This window comes from Euprymna scolopes, chromosome 41 (genome assembly GCF_053919585.1).
Source record: "Euprymna scolopes isolate OS-2025 chromosome 41, ASM5391958v1, whole genome shotgun sequence".
NCBI classification, from domain to species: domain Eukaryota; kingdom Metazoa; phylum Mollusca; class Cephalopoda; order Sepiida; family Sepiolidae; genus Euprymna; species Euprymna scolopes.
In genome coordinates this window covers 20,736,880-20,758,151 of record NC_136522.1, presented here as the reverse complement: position 1 = coordinate 20,758,151, position 21,272 = coordinate 20,736,880, and the positions used below count along the sequence as shown (strand labels likewise).

The window sequence follows — 21,272 nt, the reverse complement described above, 5'->3', positions numbered from 1 at the left end:
AAAAATTCATGTTATTTGGTTTCTTCAGGCTACTGTTCTCGTCTTGCACAATATTTCGGTCGATGTAACATCCAATCTTCTTAACACCATATGAAGGAACAATTTTATGGATACCTGGGCACTGTTGGAGATCCTGGAATGAGGCAACACATTTTACCTCAAGCAAATAATGCACAATGTATTAAGACCTTCCTGCTGAGGTAGAGAATAGAGCGAGATGACATGAAAATCAAGATGATTTGACTCTAGCATGATGATCATGAAGAAAAAATAGCAACTTGTGTTAAATGAATCATATACAGCAAATCAGTGCAAGATGAGGGTATGACAATTTGGACGTGTTGAGAGCCAATGACACGATCACAAGATTTGCTTTTTCGCTAGAAGTAAAGTTATGAGGGATTTTTTTTTTTCCTTGGCACCACAGTCAACAGAGTCTATGCTATTTTTGAAATGGCATTTTCCTTGTTGATTGCAGTATGTTAGTCCTGTGCGGTTCTAGGAAGTCCACCCTCCCAAGCTTTGCTTTTTCTCTTTGAGAAGGTATTAGTTTATTGCTAATTGCCTGAGGTGACACTACTAAGGAATACCGACAAGGTTGCCCAGATATTTTTTGCAGGTCAGAGTGTTTCTCCTTAGGGGCGCTGGATCTTCAATCACACTTTCCAACCCTTGTGTCACATCTTTTTGACGTATGAGGAAGATAAATAGCATTAGAAGTTGCCAAGAAGCTAAGATAGGCAGACACTTGGCACCAAAATCTCTGTAAAACTAGCCTTCATCTGAACTAAGTCTGTGATCGTATCAAGTGATAAGTCCATTATTGCAAACTCCACCATAGCTCAGAATTAATGCAAGAAGAATTTACAAAACCATTGATGCTGTCACTAAATCCTTGCTTGTTAGTGTTGTTTAATGTACTGTTTTCCTCTTGGTCTAATATATATCTTAATTATTTAAGGCTGAAATATATGTCCGATTTTGTGTTTGGAATCGAAAATTGACAATATTAGCTCTGTTGCTCAAGTTAAGATGTCTCAGCTTAATCTTACAACATGCTGTCTTTTTTTTTTTCTTCTTTGAAGTATTTTCTTCTTCTGTCACCTTTTTAAAGTGAGATTTTCATGGTTTTGATTTGCCATTCTTTTCTTTGTTAAGCATTTGTTTTTGGTTTCCCTTTTTTCTTTTTTTTTAAATGCTTTGCCATTTTTTTTATATTTGATAGTCTTTAATGAGCATTCAAATGAGCTAAAGACAATATTTTTTGTTATAGGTTGCGAAATGTGTGTAAGACGTTAAAGAAGAAAATATTGACATTCACCAAAAATAAAAAAAAACAAAACAAAAATCATGATTTGATTATTGGGATGCAACCAATCATATATAACTATTTCATTTACTCACATAAACCTAATATACGAAAGTCTAGATTTATGCATAAACTTTAAGTATTTACTTCAAAAGTGCTCAATACGTAGGTAGAGCTAGTTAGTAATTTATAAAATATATATGGCGATTAAGCTACACTGAATATTCTGCGTTTCATCCACTATAGGATTCGTCAGGCTTATGCGCGAATTCTGTGGTTGCTTCTTGTTTTTATATATGTTGAGGATTTCTAGTTAGCCAATCAGCTTTCTAGTATCCACCGCGCCCCTTCCTATCAGACAATGGGCATGCATTTTATCGAACAAAGGATCTGTTTTAGAACTAGGTTAGTGGTTTAAGGTAGACGTTTTCCTTCCTTTTTTTTTTATATATATAAATATACCTATGTGTACACACACACACACATGCACACACACACATATATATATATATATATATATACACACACATATATATGTGTGTGATCGTTTATGTATATTCATGTTTATTTAATTTATTTATTTCTTTGGTTTCTATTGTTATTGTTAGTTTTAAAGCTATTTTGTATCGCTATTCTATATATATATATATATATATATATATATATATATATATATATATACACACACATTGTTTTAACAAAAACCAAGACTTCAAAAAATGGTTTGATACCAACAAAAAGTGTATTTCATTGTTAGTTACAATTGTTTCAAGACCATTTGGACAAATTCAAACATTATGTCATTTGAAAAATTTCACAAGAACAGCCTTTGTTCAGACTTATTGAATAAAAAACACTTTAACAATAAAACATTATGGAAAAACATTTCCTTTATAAGGAACAGAAAACAAGCGAAACTATTTTACCTATATTGCACCCTTGCAAAGTATTTTTTAAAGATTTCTATATCTACCTATTTTCGTATCTCTATTAAAAAAAAAAAAAAAAAAAATGAATTTCAAACTAAATATCATACGATGTTACCACTAATTGCCTATGTCCATTTAATGTTTTATTAATGCTATTCATTGATTTCTTAAATTAGATTTCTATATTTCTTTATTTAATTTAACTGATGTTAAAAAAAATTTTATTTTTTAATTTAAAAATTTTTTTTAATCCGGATTAATCAACTAAGTTAAATCATTACGAATCTATGTTAGTTTCGTATCGGGAATTAGCTTTGTTTATTTACAAAAAATATCGGCAAGCTTGTTTATGTGATTTAAGAAAAGTTTTAGTTTAAAACTTATTCAATAAGGAAATAAAGTTTAACATTACTTTATACTTAGTTCATTCCTCATTTAAAATTAAGGATCTCAATCTATTTTTTTTTCTTTTGTTCTCTCCTATTAAGATTTACGATTATCGAATATTTTAGATGTAGAAGGGAGATAACTCTAAGTTCGGAATTTTAAAGATTAAGTTGAAATTATAAGTTACCAAAAATCCTAATAAGTATTCAAAACTATAAAGGGGAAGTAACCAAGGACGTTCGATGTTTCTAGTTTGTTAAATTCCTAATATGCATTTATTATTTATTTATTAATTAAACAGATCCAATTAAAACTAGGCTAACCTATTCAAAATATAAGTTTTTTTTAAAGCATATCTTAACCATGGTACTAATTTTATTACCATAGATTTAACCTACGTTTGCCATCTAACCATAATTTGGTGGTGTTATGCGTGGCTTCAATACAAAATAACAATTCAGTAATTAAGTTCTTAAATACTTATCTAATAATAATGCATATCCCATTAATAAGTATTCTAATAATAAATATCTTCTTTAGCTCCATGTACGTTTTACTTCAATGAAAGTGGGGATTCACCTTGTTTTTTTTTTTTGTTTTTTTTTATTATTTAATCGTTTAGAACAAGAGTAATATTTAACAAGCTATGATTTTTCAAGTTTTACTGGTCTAAAAACAGTATCAATTAATCCCCATTCTTTAATTACTAATTTATTTTTTATTATTGCAAAATTTTTTGTTAAGCTATTTTATTGATCTGGAAACGGTATCAACTATTTCACCATCAATATGACTAAAAAAGTGTTCCCAGTTTTGAAACAATATTCCTAATCTTTGTTAATCCATATTATAAATCTAAATTTCTTATCTCGTAATCCGCAGTCTTTATTTCTAAAAATGTGTTTCTAGTGTAGAATATTAGAATCCAGATTTGCTTGCTAGATTTGAATCCTTCATCACATCTAACTTACATCATTCTTAGCTATTTAACTCTATATTAACTTTGGCCTTGCACTTAAGAACCTTTATTTTTCCTAGAATGTTTTTTTTTTGTATCTCAGCTATAGCAAAAATCTATTCCTGTGAAGACATCCCTGTATAGCATCCAGCCTCTTATTCAATATTTCTTCTTTAGAATTCATTATGTAGAAGGCTTCTGATAAACAGGTTGCACCTTTTTGATTTCCCAGGTCTATACTTACTACCCCTATTGACCATTTCAATTTTATATGTATATATATATATATATATATATATATATATATATATATATATATATATATATATATATATATATATATATATAATAGAGAGAGAGAGAGAGAGGGAATTAGACCTGGAGAGCAGAGTTTATTTTAATGTATTATTAAATGTATTAATACTTTTAAAAGAACATTGCCCATAATACTGTAGATATATAAGCTCAATAGGTATATGTATCCTAGGGCTATAATAATATTGAGTAAAATGATTAATAATTGTAAATTATGAATCAGTTTTAAAAGGAAAAACAAACAAAATCAACTTGAGTGTACGATCGTTTCGGAAACGATGTTCATTTTATTAAAATTGACAATAATTATTGACAATAATTGACAAAGGTTTGTCTTGGAATATAATCTCCTCCTCAACAAAAAATAGGGGGTGGGGAGAAGTTTAAAACACCAAAATAAAACTAGCATTTTTGTAGTAAGTAAAGCGTATATTCCTTATTGAGTTCAATTAGAAAAATTTGTTTTAAGTTCAGTCAGTATATCTTTGGGCATGCTGCTGTATCTTGTCTCCGAATCATATATAGGGTAGATATCCATTTATAAAGGAAAGTGATATTGCCGTCTGTATCTGGTTAAAAGTATATAAAACTATATAAGATATATTTACAAAGCTTATACCATCAGATTCCATATGACGCCAACCTGGTTATGATTCAAAAGTAAAACAGACTGACCAGCGATTAAATCAGGACATGAGGATTCAGAAAAATTTACTTTCTTTTATTATTACTGGTAGTTTGCAAAAACACTGAAAGTAGGTCAAGCAATCAGTCGGCCGCTGAAGTCATGCACTGCCTATGGTGCATCCACCTCTGTGAAAAAAATACTAAATCACACCATGTGTACAAAGTCGAACACATGGAATCATAGTAATTTTTCTGAAAAGGAGACTTTGCTGGTTTGGTCACGTTCTTTGACACCCTAAAAAAGAATTTATCTGCAAGTTGGTGGCACTAGTCACACACATTGGCTGAAGGAAATAGAGAGGTGGTCAGTTGGAGACAAACCTGAAGCTGGTTGCTGGAGCCAGAAATATTTGAGGTATGCTGAGGACTTGATTGTTGATTAGCATGAGTGAGCCACCATGATGCAGAACATGGTGAACCCATTTAAAGCTCAATCTAACGACTAATCATTTCCAATAGATTTTGCTTTCATATTATTTGGATTATTTGGACTACTGTTCTCATCTTGAGTGTTATTTCCACAACATTTCAATCGATGTAATTTCCGACTTTGAAGTGTATCTTGTCGAACTCTGGAATCTGCACGGAATTTCACACCGGAGTAGAATGCTCTCATTCTGTCAGCCATGACGGGTTAAAAGTTCTAAGTAATTTGCAATTGTATTTTGAGTATTGCCCGCACTGAGGATTGAACCTTCAAAGATTGTCTTTGTAGATTAAATAAAAGGTTCCGTTTAAAATTCTGTTCAGATTCCAACGTTCCACAGAAAGATTTCTGAGTTTGGCAGTATACATCTGGAAAAAATCTGAGTTGACCAAAATATTGTGTGGGTAACAGTAAAGATTAGAACATTAGACTGAATAATGACCAAATGAATGCTCATGTCAAAAATTAAAAAAAAACATAAAATTTTCTTTTGGTGTTAAATTTCTCAGAATGGTTAGATTTTCTGTAAAAGAATCTGAGGATTTTCTTTACAATCACCAAAGTTGGTTTGAGATATTATGAGCGATATTTTGGATTCAGTTTGATTAAATTAAGAGATTGATAGGCATTTTGTGAAGGTATGCACTTTTCTGGATACCATTTTAGTTTGTTCATTTTTATCTTCCACCTGGCATTTCAATAATATTATTTTATGTTTTTAATTTCAGCTGTTGTCAGCTAAAAGATGAGTTTTATGCGGAAGTTTGTCAGCCCCAGGGCAGCTTCGGAGCCATCTTCATCAGCAATTGGCTCCCAGAACAATGCCCTGGGGTTGATGCACCTACGAAAACTATTTGCAGAATTCCGCCAACCAGCACCCAATGTTACTCAGAAGGATCAAGAGGATAAACTCTATAACATGTTGCCCTTATTCTGCAAGGTAAGTCACTCATATTATCATTTGAAACCTAAACATATATTGTTATTTTCATGGCAAGTGCTCGACTGAACTCCAATCTATGGTTCCCCCGTTGCCAAACTTTCACAAAAAACACTCAACTATTAACAATTACTACATTACCCACTTACATTCATTAACTCTTATCCTCGAGTGGCCTTCAGGCTTTGATAAACAATAACTTCCAAGTAAAAAAAGAAGATATATGTGTGTGTGACGCTATTGATGTTACCCTCCCCCTAAGTGTTAAGAAGTAAAAAAAAAAAAGAGTAAAAACAACGTAACAAAAAAAAAATCAAAGGAAATAAGTTTATCAGCAGAACAAAAATATAGAAAGGTGTTCAGCAGGACACACAAAAGAAAGCTGAAATAGGATTGTTAATCAAAGTGTGATGGGGATTGTTTAGAGTTAGTTTACGGTAATTTTTAGGAATGCCACTTAGTTTTGCAACAGTTTACAACAATTAGAGACAGTTTATGGACAGTCTTGAGTTTGTGAGCTTAGGGCGGTTGTGACCTTGACACAGCTGAAGCAGGTTGTGGCTCTGAGCATATCAAGATGGGCTGACGTCAACTGATGAACACAGCCTTGGCAGATGACTGTAGCTGTGGACCTTAGCATGTAGAGAATCGATGGTGTCACACACACATCCAGAGTGCAACTGATATTTGCAGAATGTGTCAGTTTTTTTTGGGTTTTTTTTGTTTTTTTTTGTTTTATTTTATTTCTTTTTATACTTTTGAATCTATGTGCACCATCCCTTGGCAGCCGCCAATGTGAGTGATAACGACACACCCAGAAGAGAAGACGAAAGAGAAAACTATGGAAACAACAGGTCGACATTTGTTGTCGCGTGAAGTAACATGTGGTCTTGCATATTATATTATAACTTTATTACAGTGGACCTTGATTTGTGCCACAATTTCCAGATGACAACGGGGTTGTGTAGAGGATCTTTCATTTTCATTAGTAACTAGTGGGGTGGGTGCGCTTTGCCCGCGTGTAAAATACGTTTAAATATGATATTTTAATTTGTCCAGATTTCGTATATATTATCATAGTCGTGATTTCAAAAGTAAAAAAAAATGTATTTAGGTTCCATCAGCTAGAATTGAAACCAAAACTCTAGCATTCAAAGCTGGTGACGTTACCACTGTACCAACATGACACGCATATGAACCGATTAAAGATAAACTAAGATGAATGTAAAAAAATGTTTAACGCTGTTTTCAATTTTGTCCCATTTTTGATCCCTTAAAATAATTTTAACCAACTAAAGACCCATAAAAGAACGGCACATAAAAAGTCCAATCATTTGAGGTCCCTAGCGCTGCTCTGTGACTTTTAGTTTCGGAGGAGATAGTTTTAAAATATGAAGACAGACATATAGCCGTTTATATATTAGTATATATACAGGGTGACTCAAAAAAAAAAAAAAAAAAAAATAGGACATTCAATTGTTTTTCTGAGCATTTTACAGTCAACGGAGAAAAAAAGGCCAAAGACCCTAGTGTTTTGATGTGATGTTTTGAATATGATAAACTAGTTATGACCAAAGTTTCATTTCATTTGGACAAAACGCTAAGAAATGGGGCCTAATTAGAGTTGGGGCCCGTTTTCTTTGGGTCACCCTGTATAAAGATAACGGATCCTTTGTATATTTTTATATAGTCAGAGGAGATATTCCTTTGTCAGTTAGAAGTCCTCTGATACTAGAAGCACCAGCTTCAAATGTTAGATAGGATAAATAATTTTCACTTCACCTCTGTTAATGGATGCTCAAATATGTAATAATCAGTCACATTTTCTCACATCTGTAAATAAATACGAATTCATAAATTCTTTAATAAATACTAAATTTACAAATCGAATACATGCTATAGAAAATATATTCAATTGACTTCCACTGATAGACTGATTTGAAAACCTTTGGGTTATAGTCAGCTAACATACGTCCTAACTTCTGGCATAGCGCTACCGGAAGTGGTGACAAGGTAAATCAGTACCTTCACGTTTTTCTGTCATGCCTATATCTCCCCTGTGCATGTACTCTATTTTTTATTTCATTTTTCCAGTATTTCGTTTTTTTATTTAATAATTATTGAAAAGTTTTTCAGACTTATTTTAATTAAGAATTATTGAAATTAGTTTTATTTATTTATTTATTTATTTATTTTTTAAGAATTATTGAAAACATTTTTAAAAATCTTTTTAAGTAGTGAACTATTTAGCTTTTAAAGTAATGCTAGCCATGAAACTGGAGTAATGGAAGACTTATTAGATGAAACTTCGAACACATTTAGTACAATGCGATGATTGGCAAGGCGTGACTTAATTGCCAACAAACAAATCTTTTATTTTTAAAATTCAAAAAAAGATTTTCATTTTTATAATTCCATAAACATATATTTGTTATAAAATTTCAAATAAAATAAAAACTTTTTTTAATTTCGTTATTAAAAGTGCAAATAAAGACTAATTGTATAATTTTAATTTTCATTGTATACTTTTCAGTAATGTTCTTTTCTTATATTTTATTTCAATAAATAACTTCACAATAGAAATACTGAAGAACAATAAAAGTGAAGGAACTGATTTGTCTTGTCACCGCTTCCGGTAGTGCTATGCCAGAAATTAGGAAGTACGTTAGCTAACTATAACCAGCCTTTGTTTTCCCCACCTCAAAAAAAAAACAAAAAAAACGTCACATCATTTGTCATATCACTCTACTTAGGGGACTTTTGGTCAAGATCGAAGTGTAGTATCTGTTCTTTATATGCTGCACTTCCATTTCTTGTTCTCTTTCGGTGGAAGATCAGTCCTTCATGACCGAGACAATTTTTTATTTTTGTACCTTTTCTCCACGTTAAAAAACGACCCTGGTGTCTAACTCTATCCCGTGGGGAGGCATAGTAAATAGGTACTTATTTGTCTATAGCGGTTAGCTTTGACCTTGTATGTTAGCCATCCTTAGCTTAACCTTGGGAACATTTCCACTTTGGAGATGTGGATTATCATGCATTCAGTGCGTCCCCAGCCAAAATTCACACTAACCAATTTAATCAGCACTAATATAGTGTTCCTAATATGTTACATAAGATAACATCTGAGCCTTGCATCACTTCTTACCATGCAACGTATGTAATCGACTCTCACTGGCTAGGTTTCACTTTGCTTGAGAATCGCAGTTTTGCTGATTAGTAATAGCAAAAGCTCTTTAATCTTATTCCATCAACTTCTAACTCTTGCAATCACACTAGCACCTGCTCCTTCCTGTGTTGAAATGGTATCACTGAGGTAGCAAAATTTATGAACACTAATCTAAATAGTTTTGCCATACAATTTTCCTTTGAGGTTAACAGATCTAATTCTGTTTGTAAAACTCGCATTATAATTGGAGATGAATCAATTGTTAAATTGTAATTTGTTTTTACATTTAGATATATTACGATAGATCAGAAGGTTATTTTTTTTTTTTGTATCTTTTTACATTTATCTATATAGTCAACTAGCCTGGGTGCCCGACATTGCCCGGATGTTCGGAAAAAGAAAAAAAAAGTGGTAGCAGGCAGGCAAGTTCGAACCCATTTCATGAAGGAGGAAAAGAATGTGAAAAAATGTGACGTCTTTGCCGTTGCGTCCATCGCCAAACTGGAAGTGACAAAGGTTTAAATTAAGGCTAGTCAATCGAAATGAGGGGATGATTTTCGAAAATATTGGCGAACAAAGTGACCCCTCCTTGTAGAAAAGTGCCCAGTTGAGGGTGAAGGAATTAATATTTTTAGCAAATTTTTCGGTATTTGTTGTCCGAAGAGTCAAGCTTCAAAACTATACTGATCTTGTGAAAATCTGTCACTTCTGTCGAAAGTTTTAGGCAGACATACATACATACATTTAAACAGACAGGTGAGATTTATATTATAGACTAGCGGGGGGATACCCGGCGATGCCCGGGTGTCTTGAGGTAAATCAAAACTCCGGGGGGGGGGGGGGTTAAATAATAAAATTAAATAATAATAAAAAAATGTTTTGGTAGGTGAGTATGAGAATCGAACCCGTACCCTTGAGTTGGAAATTAATGTGTGAAAAAAAAAAAAAACGTGCGATGTTACCATTGGGCCACCGCGACATACAGCGTAGACGTGTTTTATCTAACTATAACTATAAAAACAGGTGTGCGTAATAAAAGTTAACTTTGCTGCTTCCATTTGACCTAATTAAGAAGGTCAAATAGAGGTCACACAGCGTAAGCATCTGTTCCCAGCGCATTGCCGCGAACACGTCCGTTTGAGTTTAGTTTCATTTTATTTATACTAAAAAGCCCAATCAACACGCGAGAAGCCACAATAACAATAATTTTGTAAAAATCGACGTAAATAAATCTATACGCTACGCCCTTTCCTAATTCCTAGATATTATGATATAGGACCTATATACACAGTTTTAAGCGATAGTAACGACCCCGGGAGCGCGTGCGAAAGAAGCCTTTTGAAGACATACACGAAATGATCACACACATTTTGCCTTTCATATATATAGACTAGCAGGGGGGGGGTACCTGGCGTTGCCCGGGTGTTTAGAGGTGTGTGTGTGTGTGTGTGTGTGTGTGCTCGGGGGGGGGGTAATCAAAACATAAGAATAAGCGAAGTAAATATTTTTAAATATTAAAATGTTAAAACTTAAAAAAATCGAAAAAACACCCCAAAAAAACTAACGTAAGGCAAACGAACGATGTTAAATGTAAAAATTGGAAAAACAAAAGGAAACGCAAATGTGATGGAAAAAGAAAACAGAAAACAAATGTTACAACTTCTTTAAAAAAATCTGAAAAATAAAAAAAAAACCAAAAAACCGTGAAAAATGGCTTAAATAACCCTGTTTCAATATTAGAATTTAAAAATCGAAAAAAAAAAAAAAAGCGGGGGGTACCCGGCGTTGCCCGGGTGTTTTGAAGTGTGTGTGCTCAGGCAGGGTGTTAATCAAAACATAGGAATAAGCAAAGTAAATATTTTAAAACTTAAAAAAATCGAAAAAAACACAAAAAAGCTAACGTAAGGCAAATGAACGATGTTAAATGTAAAAATCGGAAAAACAAAAAAGAAAACAGAAAAACAAATGTTAAAACTTCTTTAAAAAATCTGAAAAATAAAAGCCCAAAAAAAAAAAAAGTGAAAATGGCTTAAATAACCCCGGGGGGTACCCGGCGTTGCCCGGGTGTTTAGAGGTGTGTGTGCTCGGGCGGGATGGTGGGGGGGGGGGGTGTTAATCAAAACATAAGAATAAGCGAAGTAAATATTTAAAAAAAAAAACTAACGTAAGGCAAACGAACGATGTTAAATGTAAAAATAAAAAAAAACACGAAACCGAAAAACGACCGTTAAAACTTCGTTAAAAAATTCGAAAAATAAAAAAAAAAACCCAAAAACGTGAAAAATGGCTTAAATAACCCTGCTTCTATATTAAAATTTAAAAAATCGAAAAAAAAAAAAAAAAAGAAGACATCTCGCACCACAATTCAAAACCAAAACCTTTAGATAATGAGGCCGCGCTGTAAGCAACTGAGCTAAGACGACATCGCCGAAATTGTGTCGCTTTTTTAAATATTTAGAGTAAATCAGGTTCCAACGTCGTATGACACATGAGTAGAAGCGAATTTGTCATGAGAGGAGGGTTTTTGCTGACTCCCCCCCCCCCCTCTGTAGAAAAGTGATGATTTCAGGGTGAAAAAATTAACGTTTTTGGCCAATTTTTCGATACACACATTTTGGCTTTTATATATATATATATATAAGATGATTATTCCAGTTGTAAGGTGTTTTCATACAATAAGTATACTTTTTATCATTTATTACTGGATATTACTAACTACTAATTTGTGGCAGACATGGTGAGCTTGAATCTGTATTGAGCAACAGAAGTAGTCCTGACTTGCTTTATCTTTGTTATAAAATGGCCTATCTTTGCCTTACATGTAGATTGAAAATTAAATATCGCAATCATATGTTACAGGTGATTGAACTCACGACCTAGGAAAAACAAAAGACTGGTTATTGTACTGCAAGAAGCAAATTTATCTCAGTAAGAAAAAGTTGAACCCACGAATTCTGTATTTTCATTGGTTAAAAACATGTGTAGGGGACTAGGATATATAAATACCCCAATCCCGTTACAAAATAATAATGAAATGAATGGGAATTGAAGGAAACAAAGACTCAAGTAATGGATAAGATAAACGTCGTTTATTTGCTGTTGAAAGAGATGAACATTTTAGTTATAACATGTCCGCGCGTATGTAACCAATGTCCGTTGCAGGACTGGTGTTGTAGCAAGAAAAGAAAATGTGTTTTCATCTCAAGTTTGGGTCATTATTGTTTGTTCGCGTGTGGGAATTGAAGTGAGTGTTGTAGTGGAAATGAGAATCCAGCGTATAGGCAAGGAAGAGGATATTAGAGTTGTCATCAGTTAGTAGTCAGCTACGCGAAGGTGTTCTTAGTGGCCAGTAGTAGATGGAGAGAGAAAGAGGGAGAATGTATACATACAGTCATTAGCTCGTGCCCCATACATAGTAGGAAGTGGGCGTGAGGTGCGCGTGCGCCGAAACGGCGGCGGCTTGTTCGCCCAACCTCTCTAGTTGAGAGTTGGTCCTAAAAAGAGGATTAGAAACAACTTGTCTCCATGTTTTATACTCGCTTTTGGAGTGTCTTTTGCGCATGTGTATTTCCTTAGAAAGCGGAAGTGACGTTGTCCATGTGTGTGTTTGTGTTCGCGTGTGTGAGTACATGTGTATACCTAAGCATGTGTGTATATATACGTGAATGTGAGTGTATGTACGCGAACGTGAATATGTGTACATGTGTGGACGTGGGCGCGTATGTTTGTGTGCGCGTATGTATATGACAGCTTGAAATATGAATGTGTGTTTTGTGTGAGACTTGAAAAAGGCTCGTACACATTAACTGAGATTATGAGAGGCATTCAATAAGTAATGCCCCTGACCCATCGCTCACAGCAGTATAGCAACAAAACTTGGCACAGTTATTAGTCTTTCTCTACATGACACGAAGGTGCGACTAGGTGTTGAAGCTGTTTCTACAGATTTCTGGCCACATTTGAATTCACAATGCCAGTGTTTTACAAGGTCATATGATGGGGCATCGTTTCCATACGTTTTATTTCATCAAGTCTCCTGTGGTGTGCGTCCTTTCAAATACAAAAACTGAATCACTGAGCAACATTCAACAGGCTTCATTTCACACTTGATTCAGTTCAAACACGTGTAAATCAGAAATTACAATTAGTTCAGGGATGTAATTTGCCACATAACTCATACAAATATAAATCATTGCAGATGCAAAATTTCAGTTAGATTAGAGAACTAGGTAAGTCAAGGGCATTACTGATTGAACGCTCTTCATGTATAATGTCTGAAATCTGCTGATTTTGGTTTGGAGGTGAAGGAAAAAGCTGAAAAGAGAAAAATCAGTGAAAACGTCTAGTTGCATTATTTTATTAACTTTAGTGAAAAGTCAAATTATTATTTTCATATTTATTTCATGAAATTGAGCTTTCTGTTGAAACCCGTGAAAATGGTGGCTTGATAAAGTTTCAACCCCCTTTCCATAGTTAAAATGATCTCATTTATTAATTTAAATTTCCACATGCTTTCATTCATTTGTGGACGCTAGTTGCATGGTTGCCAGGCCTATTATATTTATCGCCTTGATCTATGCTGTAACTCTTTTCTTTATATAGTTATAAGAGTTTTCAATAAAACAATAAAAAAAAGAAAAAAATCTTGCATAACTATTCAAATTGGATTGCATGACCTTTTTAAGATTTCTTCAGGCATCAAATCCCGGTTGATATGACTCGGCAAAAGATAGCTTTTTTTATTATTTTTTTATTTTTTTATAGCAAAATGTCAATATTCTGACACGCGTTCATTTAAAGAAAAGAAACAAAACTTTCTTTAGCTTATCGATCGATCGCAAAAAGATCTGGCATGTAACTTGTCTGTTGCACAACGTTGTATATAACAGTAATAAATGTAAAGTTTGAGAGTCAGCCATTTTTTTCATATTATTTAGATTCTTCCGACTACTGTTCTCATCTTTTTTTTTTTTTTTTTTTTTTTTTTTTTTATTACATTTTCATCCCAAACAAGGCACATTGCCACTTTGGTGTAGGGGGCTACTATCAGGGGAAACATCTACTGGGGTACTATGTAGGGATTAGGGCAGCGAGATGTTGGTTCACGTTGCACTTGAACTTATGCATGTCAGTACAGTTGGGGAAGCAGTGACCCGGAATGGAATTCCAAAGTCTAGCAGTTCTGGGGAAGAAACTACTGGAGTAGAAGGATCTTTTACATCTAGGGATCTCTACAGTGTGGGGGTGGGATTTTGCAGCTTGTCGGGTCTGTCGAGGGTGTTCACGTCGTGGGGGCACAAGTGCTTGCAGTTCTTCAGAGCATTCACCATTATAATACTTGTAGAACAGGCAGAGGGATGCAACGTTTCGACGATAGGACAGTGAGTGATATTTTCACATCTGACTCCAATTTGGTTATGATTCAAAAGAAAAACAAACAAACAAACAAACAAAAAGAAAACCTGCAATATTTATTCCTTTAGACTGATCAGCCATTAAATTAGAGCTTGAGTATTCAGAAAAAAAAAAAAAAAGAATACTTTTAATATTACTGGTAATTGTTAAAAAAAAAACCCTGAAAGTAGGTCAGTCAGTCAGCTACTGAACACCTCCCATGTATCTGCCTCGTTGCAAAAACCCCAATCCACACTATGAATGCAAGATGTAATACCGCTAACATCTTGGAAATGCTTCTGAAAATTTTTCCACACCCTGAAGAAGAATTTATATGCAAGTTGGTAGCACCAATCGCACCTTTTAGCTAGATGAAATGTAGAGGTGGTCAGCGTAAGAGAAACCGAATGGCTGAGGTATGCTGAGGACTATCGGCATAGGTAAGCAACCGTGATGTAGGATGTGATAAATCCATTTGGATCCGGCTCAACTCACCCAAGATGAATGTTGTTATAAAAACAAGTAATGAATCTTTTACAGTAAGTTTTGGTATTCGATTATTCGGACTGATTTTCTCATCTTGAGTGTTATTAACACAATATCTCAATCGATGTTACCTTCGACCTTCTTTGGGTCTATCTTTTTGAACTCGGAAATCTTTCTGTCGAACTTGGGAAATTGCATAATTATCGCCCCTTCAATTATTGGATATATATTTTTTATTATATATTCACTGTCTTTTTAGTAATTTATACGTTGTTTCCCTCTGATCAGAGTATATTTTTATTTGAAATGTCCGAATATGAGGGCTTAAAATTCTTTAGATGAACATATAAAATAAACAAATCTATAGTCAAACTTAAATAAAATGATTGTTTTATATATATATATATATATATATATATATATATATATATATATTCTAACTATATGCTCTATTTTGTTATTCGTGTTTTGTATTAGGATTGTCTTCAATATCTGGGATAATATATATCAACACATGTACACACACAGATACACACACGCACATATATATATATATATATATATATATATATATATATATATATATATATATATATATTAGTGTTGCAACGATTATCGGGAATCAGAAAAATCGGAATATTTGGGAGTATCGGATTCGGAAAAACTGGTACCTATTTTCCAATGCCAGAACGATTCTTTTGTCTTTTCTTCTTTTTTTTTTATTTGATTTTGTTTGAACCAAAATCTCTCACTGCTGGTAATGATGATAAAATAATAAATATTTATTGATTTTAAATTACCAGTAAAGTTAAAATCAGTAGATCATCCTCCACAAGTGTATTTTGACGTTTAAGAAAATATTTGCATATTAAACATGTTTTTACGAATATTGGGGGAAAATAACAATTCTATAGCTAAATAATTAGAAATTTATAAAGAATTGGAATCGTCCCATCACTTATATATAAATATATATATATATATATATATATATATAATATAAAGCTGTGTGTGTGTCTGGTCATGAATAGGCTCCTATATGGTTGACTATTTTAAAAAAACTGATTACATATAATGATAGAAGATGTATCGAGACACAGGAATGGGTATGTTTGATCTGGCAGAACGGTGGTTCATTAAAATTGTGGGGTCTGCGTTCGCGCCTGGTCCACAAAGTATGGAAATAAAAAAAATTTAAAGATTAAAAAAAACGTTTATAAGTGTTTTTGATATAGATGTACATAAGAATACTTTCATAAGTATGTTTTAACTTAAATAGGGATGGTATAATAAAATTGTAGGGTCTGTGTTCACGCCTGGCCTCCATAGAATGGAAATAGGCACAAACTTTAATAAAAGACTTTTCATATCTATCTGCGTAAGTATACTTTGATAATTATGTTTCAGTTTGAAAAAATATGGTATAATAAAATTATGGGGTATTTGTTCGCACCTGACCTCCATAGAATGGAAATATGTCACAAAGTTTAACAAGGTTTTTTAATATAGATCCACAGAATATTGTGATAAGTGTTTCAGTGTGAACAGGTATGTTATAATAAATTATGGGATTTATCCATATCATTTTTACTTTCATCATATTTTGCTTTGGTTTTGATACCCCCAAATTCAAACCCAAATTTACAACCCTTTCTTTTCGTAACCTATCATACTTTCATAAAGGCCATTTTCTGTAGGCTGTTTTTTAACCCAGTCAAGGACGGGTACTTTTGCTAGTATATATATATATATATATATATATATATATATATATATATATATAAGCACTCAAGTAAATGTAAATATAACATTTAGACGCTTTAGTAAGAGTAATACACCCCACCTGGTAAATTAGTAACAGTTGACCACTCTTGAATTAATTACACTATTCACCATCACCTGTATATATGAATACCTAAATACAATGTCCATAATTAACAATTATTTTTAAATTATACTAAATTGCAAATAGGACATGCACAGCTGTATAGTTTGGCCATATTAACTCAAATAAATTCACCGAACAATGAAACCAATGATCCTTGAATTCCATTTTTTGATCTGGCTTCATTTTGTGAGTCGCTGTAGATTTGAGATAGATTGTTATGGTCTTTACTTAACAATACAAGTCGATCCATGTCAATGAAACCATGGTATGTATCATTTTTAAAGAAATGCAAATTGATATTTTAGCTTCAAAATTCTTGCTAAAGAGCATCCTAGGCAACGCTGAGTAATATAGCTAGTGTATGTGTGCATGCATGCATACATACATACATACATACATATATATATATGTGTGTGTGTGTTTGTGTGTATAGTAAGTTATGAAAATATATGGCAAACTACAGAAAATTTTCTAGGTTTCCTTCCCGCATTTTAGCCTGAGGATTCCTTACAAGGATAAAACAGAAGATTCTTTGTAGCTTAATTACCATAGATTTTCATAATGTACTACCTAGCGCTACTTATATATTGAGCACTGTTGAAGTAAATACTGAAATTCGATACATGTAATATCTTTTCATATTTTATGTAGGCATGTATGTATAATGCCTAATATAAAATGTTATATGGGCGCGCATATATATATATATATATATATATATATATATGCTAGAATTAGAGCAATTATTGGTCTAAGCTAAATAGATCAATATTGATTGCTATTAAACTGAGAATGTCTGCCAGCAATTCTTCTGGGAAAATTTATTATCTTGTAAGAAGATGGCGGCTGCAACAACAACTTGCTTATTTTTTTTTTTTTTTTACATATCTATTTTCTTTCTTTTTTTTTTTTTTGCCTGTTTTTTTCTCTTTTCTTTTTCTCTTTGGCTTTCTCTTTAGGTATATGTAGGGGTATACAGAGTTTTAGATGGGAGTTATAGTGTTATCATCAGTCAATAAAAATTTATTATTTTTAGATGCATCCTAGTATCTTTCGATGAGGTTTTCTTCATCATTGTCAGCTTGTCATCATTCAGTTAGAAATGACATTTGCACCATGAAATACGCAGATTAACTGGATACATCAGATTTTAGATAACTTATGTTTCAAATCATATTTTTTCCGGTCTGTCATGCTAATGTTTGAAATCACTTTTATTTTTGGTCTGTCATGCTAATTTTTGAAATCATATTTTTGTTTGTCTGTCATGCTTATGTTTAAAATAACATTTTTGTTGGTCTATCACTTATATTTGAAATCACATCTTGGTCTGTTACACGTATGTTTGAAATAACATTTTTGTCGGTCTGTCACGCTTATGTTTGTAATCAAATTTTTGTCGGTCTGTCACGTTTAGGTTTGAAATCACATTTTTGTTGGTCTGTTATGCTTATTTTTTAAATCATATTTTTGTTGGTCTTTCACACTTTTGTTTGAAATTGAATTTTTGTTGATCTGTCATGTCACATTTTTGTTGGCCTGTCACGCTTATTTTTGGAATCACATTTTTGTCAGTCTGTTATGCTTATGTTGGAAATCACATTTTTTGTTAGTCCATCACTCTTATTTTTGGAATCACGTTTTTGTTGGTCTGACATGTTTATGTTTGTAATTACATTTGTGTTGGTTTCTCACACTTATGTTTTAAATCACATTTTTGTCGGTCTGTCACGCTTAGGTTTTAAATCACATTTTTGTCATTAATCGAGTTATTATATTTGGAGAATATCAATTTTTAAAAAAATTATTTTCTCTTTAATTCGCATGTGTGTATGTAGGGGTTGTGGGTTGGAGTGGGAGATTTTCTGACAATCGGGCAAGAGCGATGTTCTTATCAGTCAATGAAACTTCATTGTTTTACTTATCTTTATTCTATTCCCAGGAGTAGGTGAGTTTTTGATTACTTTGTTCAATAAACATTTTCTATTTTTCAAAGCTAACCAATGTGTGAATCCTCGCACTTTAAAAGTTCCAGAATTATCATCCAAAGATTCAGTTGCAGAATCAGAAGGTATTCTGGTAGGCTCTCTGGCTTTGGTAGAGGCCATTTCGGATAACAGGAGAGTTTTTTTTAGTATTGACAAGAACCGCACGCACCACTAGGTGTATCAGAATTTTTGTAGGAATTTTTGACATCCCTAACACGAAACTGCGAATAAAATATAAAAAACTCGTAATTTCTCTTTTAAAAGTGGGTTGTTTATTTTCTTTATGGATTATACTTCCAAAATAAACTATTAAAGTTGTTTTAAAAGTAATAGAAATATTTATTTATTTTTTTTTTTTATAAAACAGTAATGAATTTTACGAACTCAATATTTTTCAATTTTTAAACTTTAAAAATCTATCAAAATTTTTCTATTGATTCTATTTTTACGATATTTTCAGGGTCAATGTGAAATTTTATGCTCTTTCCAATAAACCGAATATAATATTTTAGACAAACGTTTTTTTTTTTTAAATTCACGCCCCCCCCATTTTCAAGTGTCTATTAAAAAGTAAATAATTAATTTACTCACCAAAGTGCTATATATCACAAATTGAAGAGAAAAGGTCTATAAATAATATATTCAAATTTAAAACAAAAAAAGTAGTGTTTTTTAGAAATTTACCTGTAAAGTTCGAAGTTTAAAACCATTTTTTTTTTTATAACAAGTTGTTTGTTTTTTCTTTTTTTTTTTAATGAAACCTTGGTTCTTGCTCCTTTAATTGAAAAAAAAATAGGGCTTGAATTACATTTTTTGAGTAGTTATAAGCTTGGAAAGACAGGGGGTCGAATAATTCACGCCTCCCATTTTCAAATGTCTATTAAAAAGTAAATAATTAATTTACTCACCAAAGTGTTATATATCACAAATTGAAGAGAAAAGGTCTATAAATAATATATTCAAATTTAAAACAAAAAAAAAAGTAGTGTTTTTTTTAGAAATTTACCTGTAAAGTCCGAAGTTTAAAACCTTTTAAAAAAACAAAAAAAAACACGTTGTTTGTTTTTTTTTTCTTTTTTTTTTTTTAATGAAACCTTGGTCCTTGCTCCTTTAATTGAAAAAAAAAAAAATAGGGCTTGAATTACATTTTTCGAGGAGTTATAAGCTTGGAAAGACGGGGTGGAATTATTCACTATTTTTCACGAAATTTCTGACACACCTACCGCACCACTATTTAAAATAAATTGCGTATAAAAGTTATTGTTTTTGTAAAGAAAAAAAATGAAAGGTATATATGCAGGCATAAATAATAAAATGGAAGTAAATGAAAATTGAGAGAATAAAAGGGTCACCAGGTAGCAAGTGCTACCTAAAACATAGTTTTATAAATGTAAAAAAGTTAGAAAAACAACAAATCAAAAGGTTCTTAGTGTGAATATGTATGTAAGTAATATACGTATGTGTGTTTTTGCAGGTGTGTATCTCCTAGTATGTTAGTCAAGGTTCCTATCTCTACAATCAATCGGATAGAAACTGCGCCATTTTGATGACCTTTTAGTTGTTGGACTGAGGTAAATGTTCTGAGTAGACCTAGGAGCTCCCTACTCTCAGGACTTGCCTTCTGGCTTTTGGGTGGGGCAAATTTATCATTTGTGGTTTGAGGCGTCCTCACCAGAGAATGCCGACTGGGCTACTCAGACTTATTTTTGAAAGTCTAGAGTGCTCTTCCTTTAGGAGGCTGGCTCATTTATCCCACTTTCCGACCTTGTGTCAAAACCTTTGTAGTAGGAGAGAGGTAAATACTAGTGTTGGGATGATAGATCGGAAAAATCAGAGCTTTTTGGGGTATCAGAATCGGTATTGGAAGCGGGGAAAATTTTAGTCTATTTTCCAATGCCAAAATCGATTCCTTTAATTATCTATTTTATTTAATTTTGTTTTTATAAAACGTCTTCCATTGCTTGAAGTAATAATAAAATAATAAATATTTATTGATTTAAACTTCCAGTAAGACTAAAATCTCTAGATCACTTTCTCACAAGTGTGTTTTCATGTTTGAGAAAATACATGCACATTTAAGATATATTTTTACAGTGATCAGGACAAAATAACGATTTTATAGTAAAATATTTAGAGATTTATAAAGAATTGGAATTGGGAATTTAGTACGGAATCGGTAATTGTATCGGAATCAGGAAAAATATGGGAATCGTCCCATCATTAGAAAATACCATGTTTGGCAGCATGGCACTTTGTGTGTGTGTGTGTGTGTGTGTGTGTGTTGGTTCACCTTGTCCTTGTTAGTGAATGTATGGATGTGTGTGAGTTGATGATATGAGTTATTAAGTCCTTTTCTTTTTCAGCATGCCTCTCATCGTAGAGGGCACAAGGGGTT

General features: G+C 32.6%; 1 protein-coding gene across 4 annotated transcripts in view; it reads left to right on the top strand.

Annotated features, from left to right (window-relative positions):
* LOC145266399 (WD repeat and FYVE domain-containing protein 3-like) overlaps nucleotides 1–21,272 on the top strand; it is a 447,754-nt gene that overhangs the window by 147,103 nt on the left and 279,379 nt on the right. For all 4 annotated transcript variants that reach the window (XM_080122046.1, XM_080122045.1, XM_080122044.1 and 1 more), the window contains exon 2: nucleotides 5,741–5,952. In XM_080122046.1, coding sequence (XP_079978172.1) covers nucleotides 5,758–5,952 — 195 coding nt within the window. In that variant the 5' untranslated portion in view covers nucleotides 5,741–5,757. The remainder of the gene's footprint in view (nucleotides 1–5,740; nucleotides 5,953–21,272) is intronic.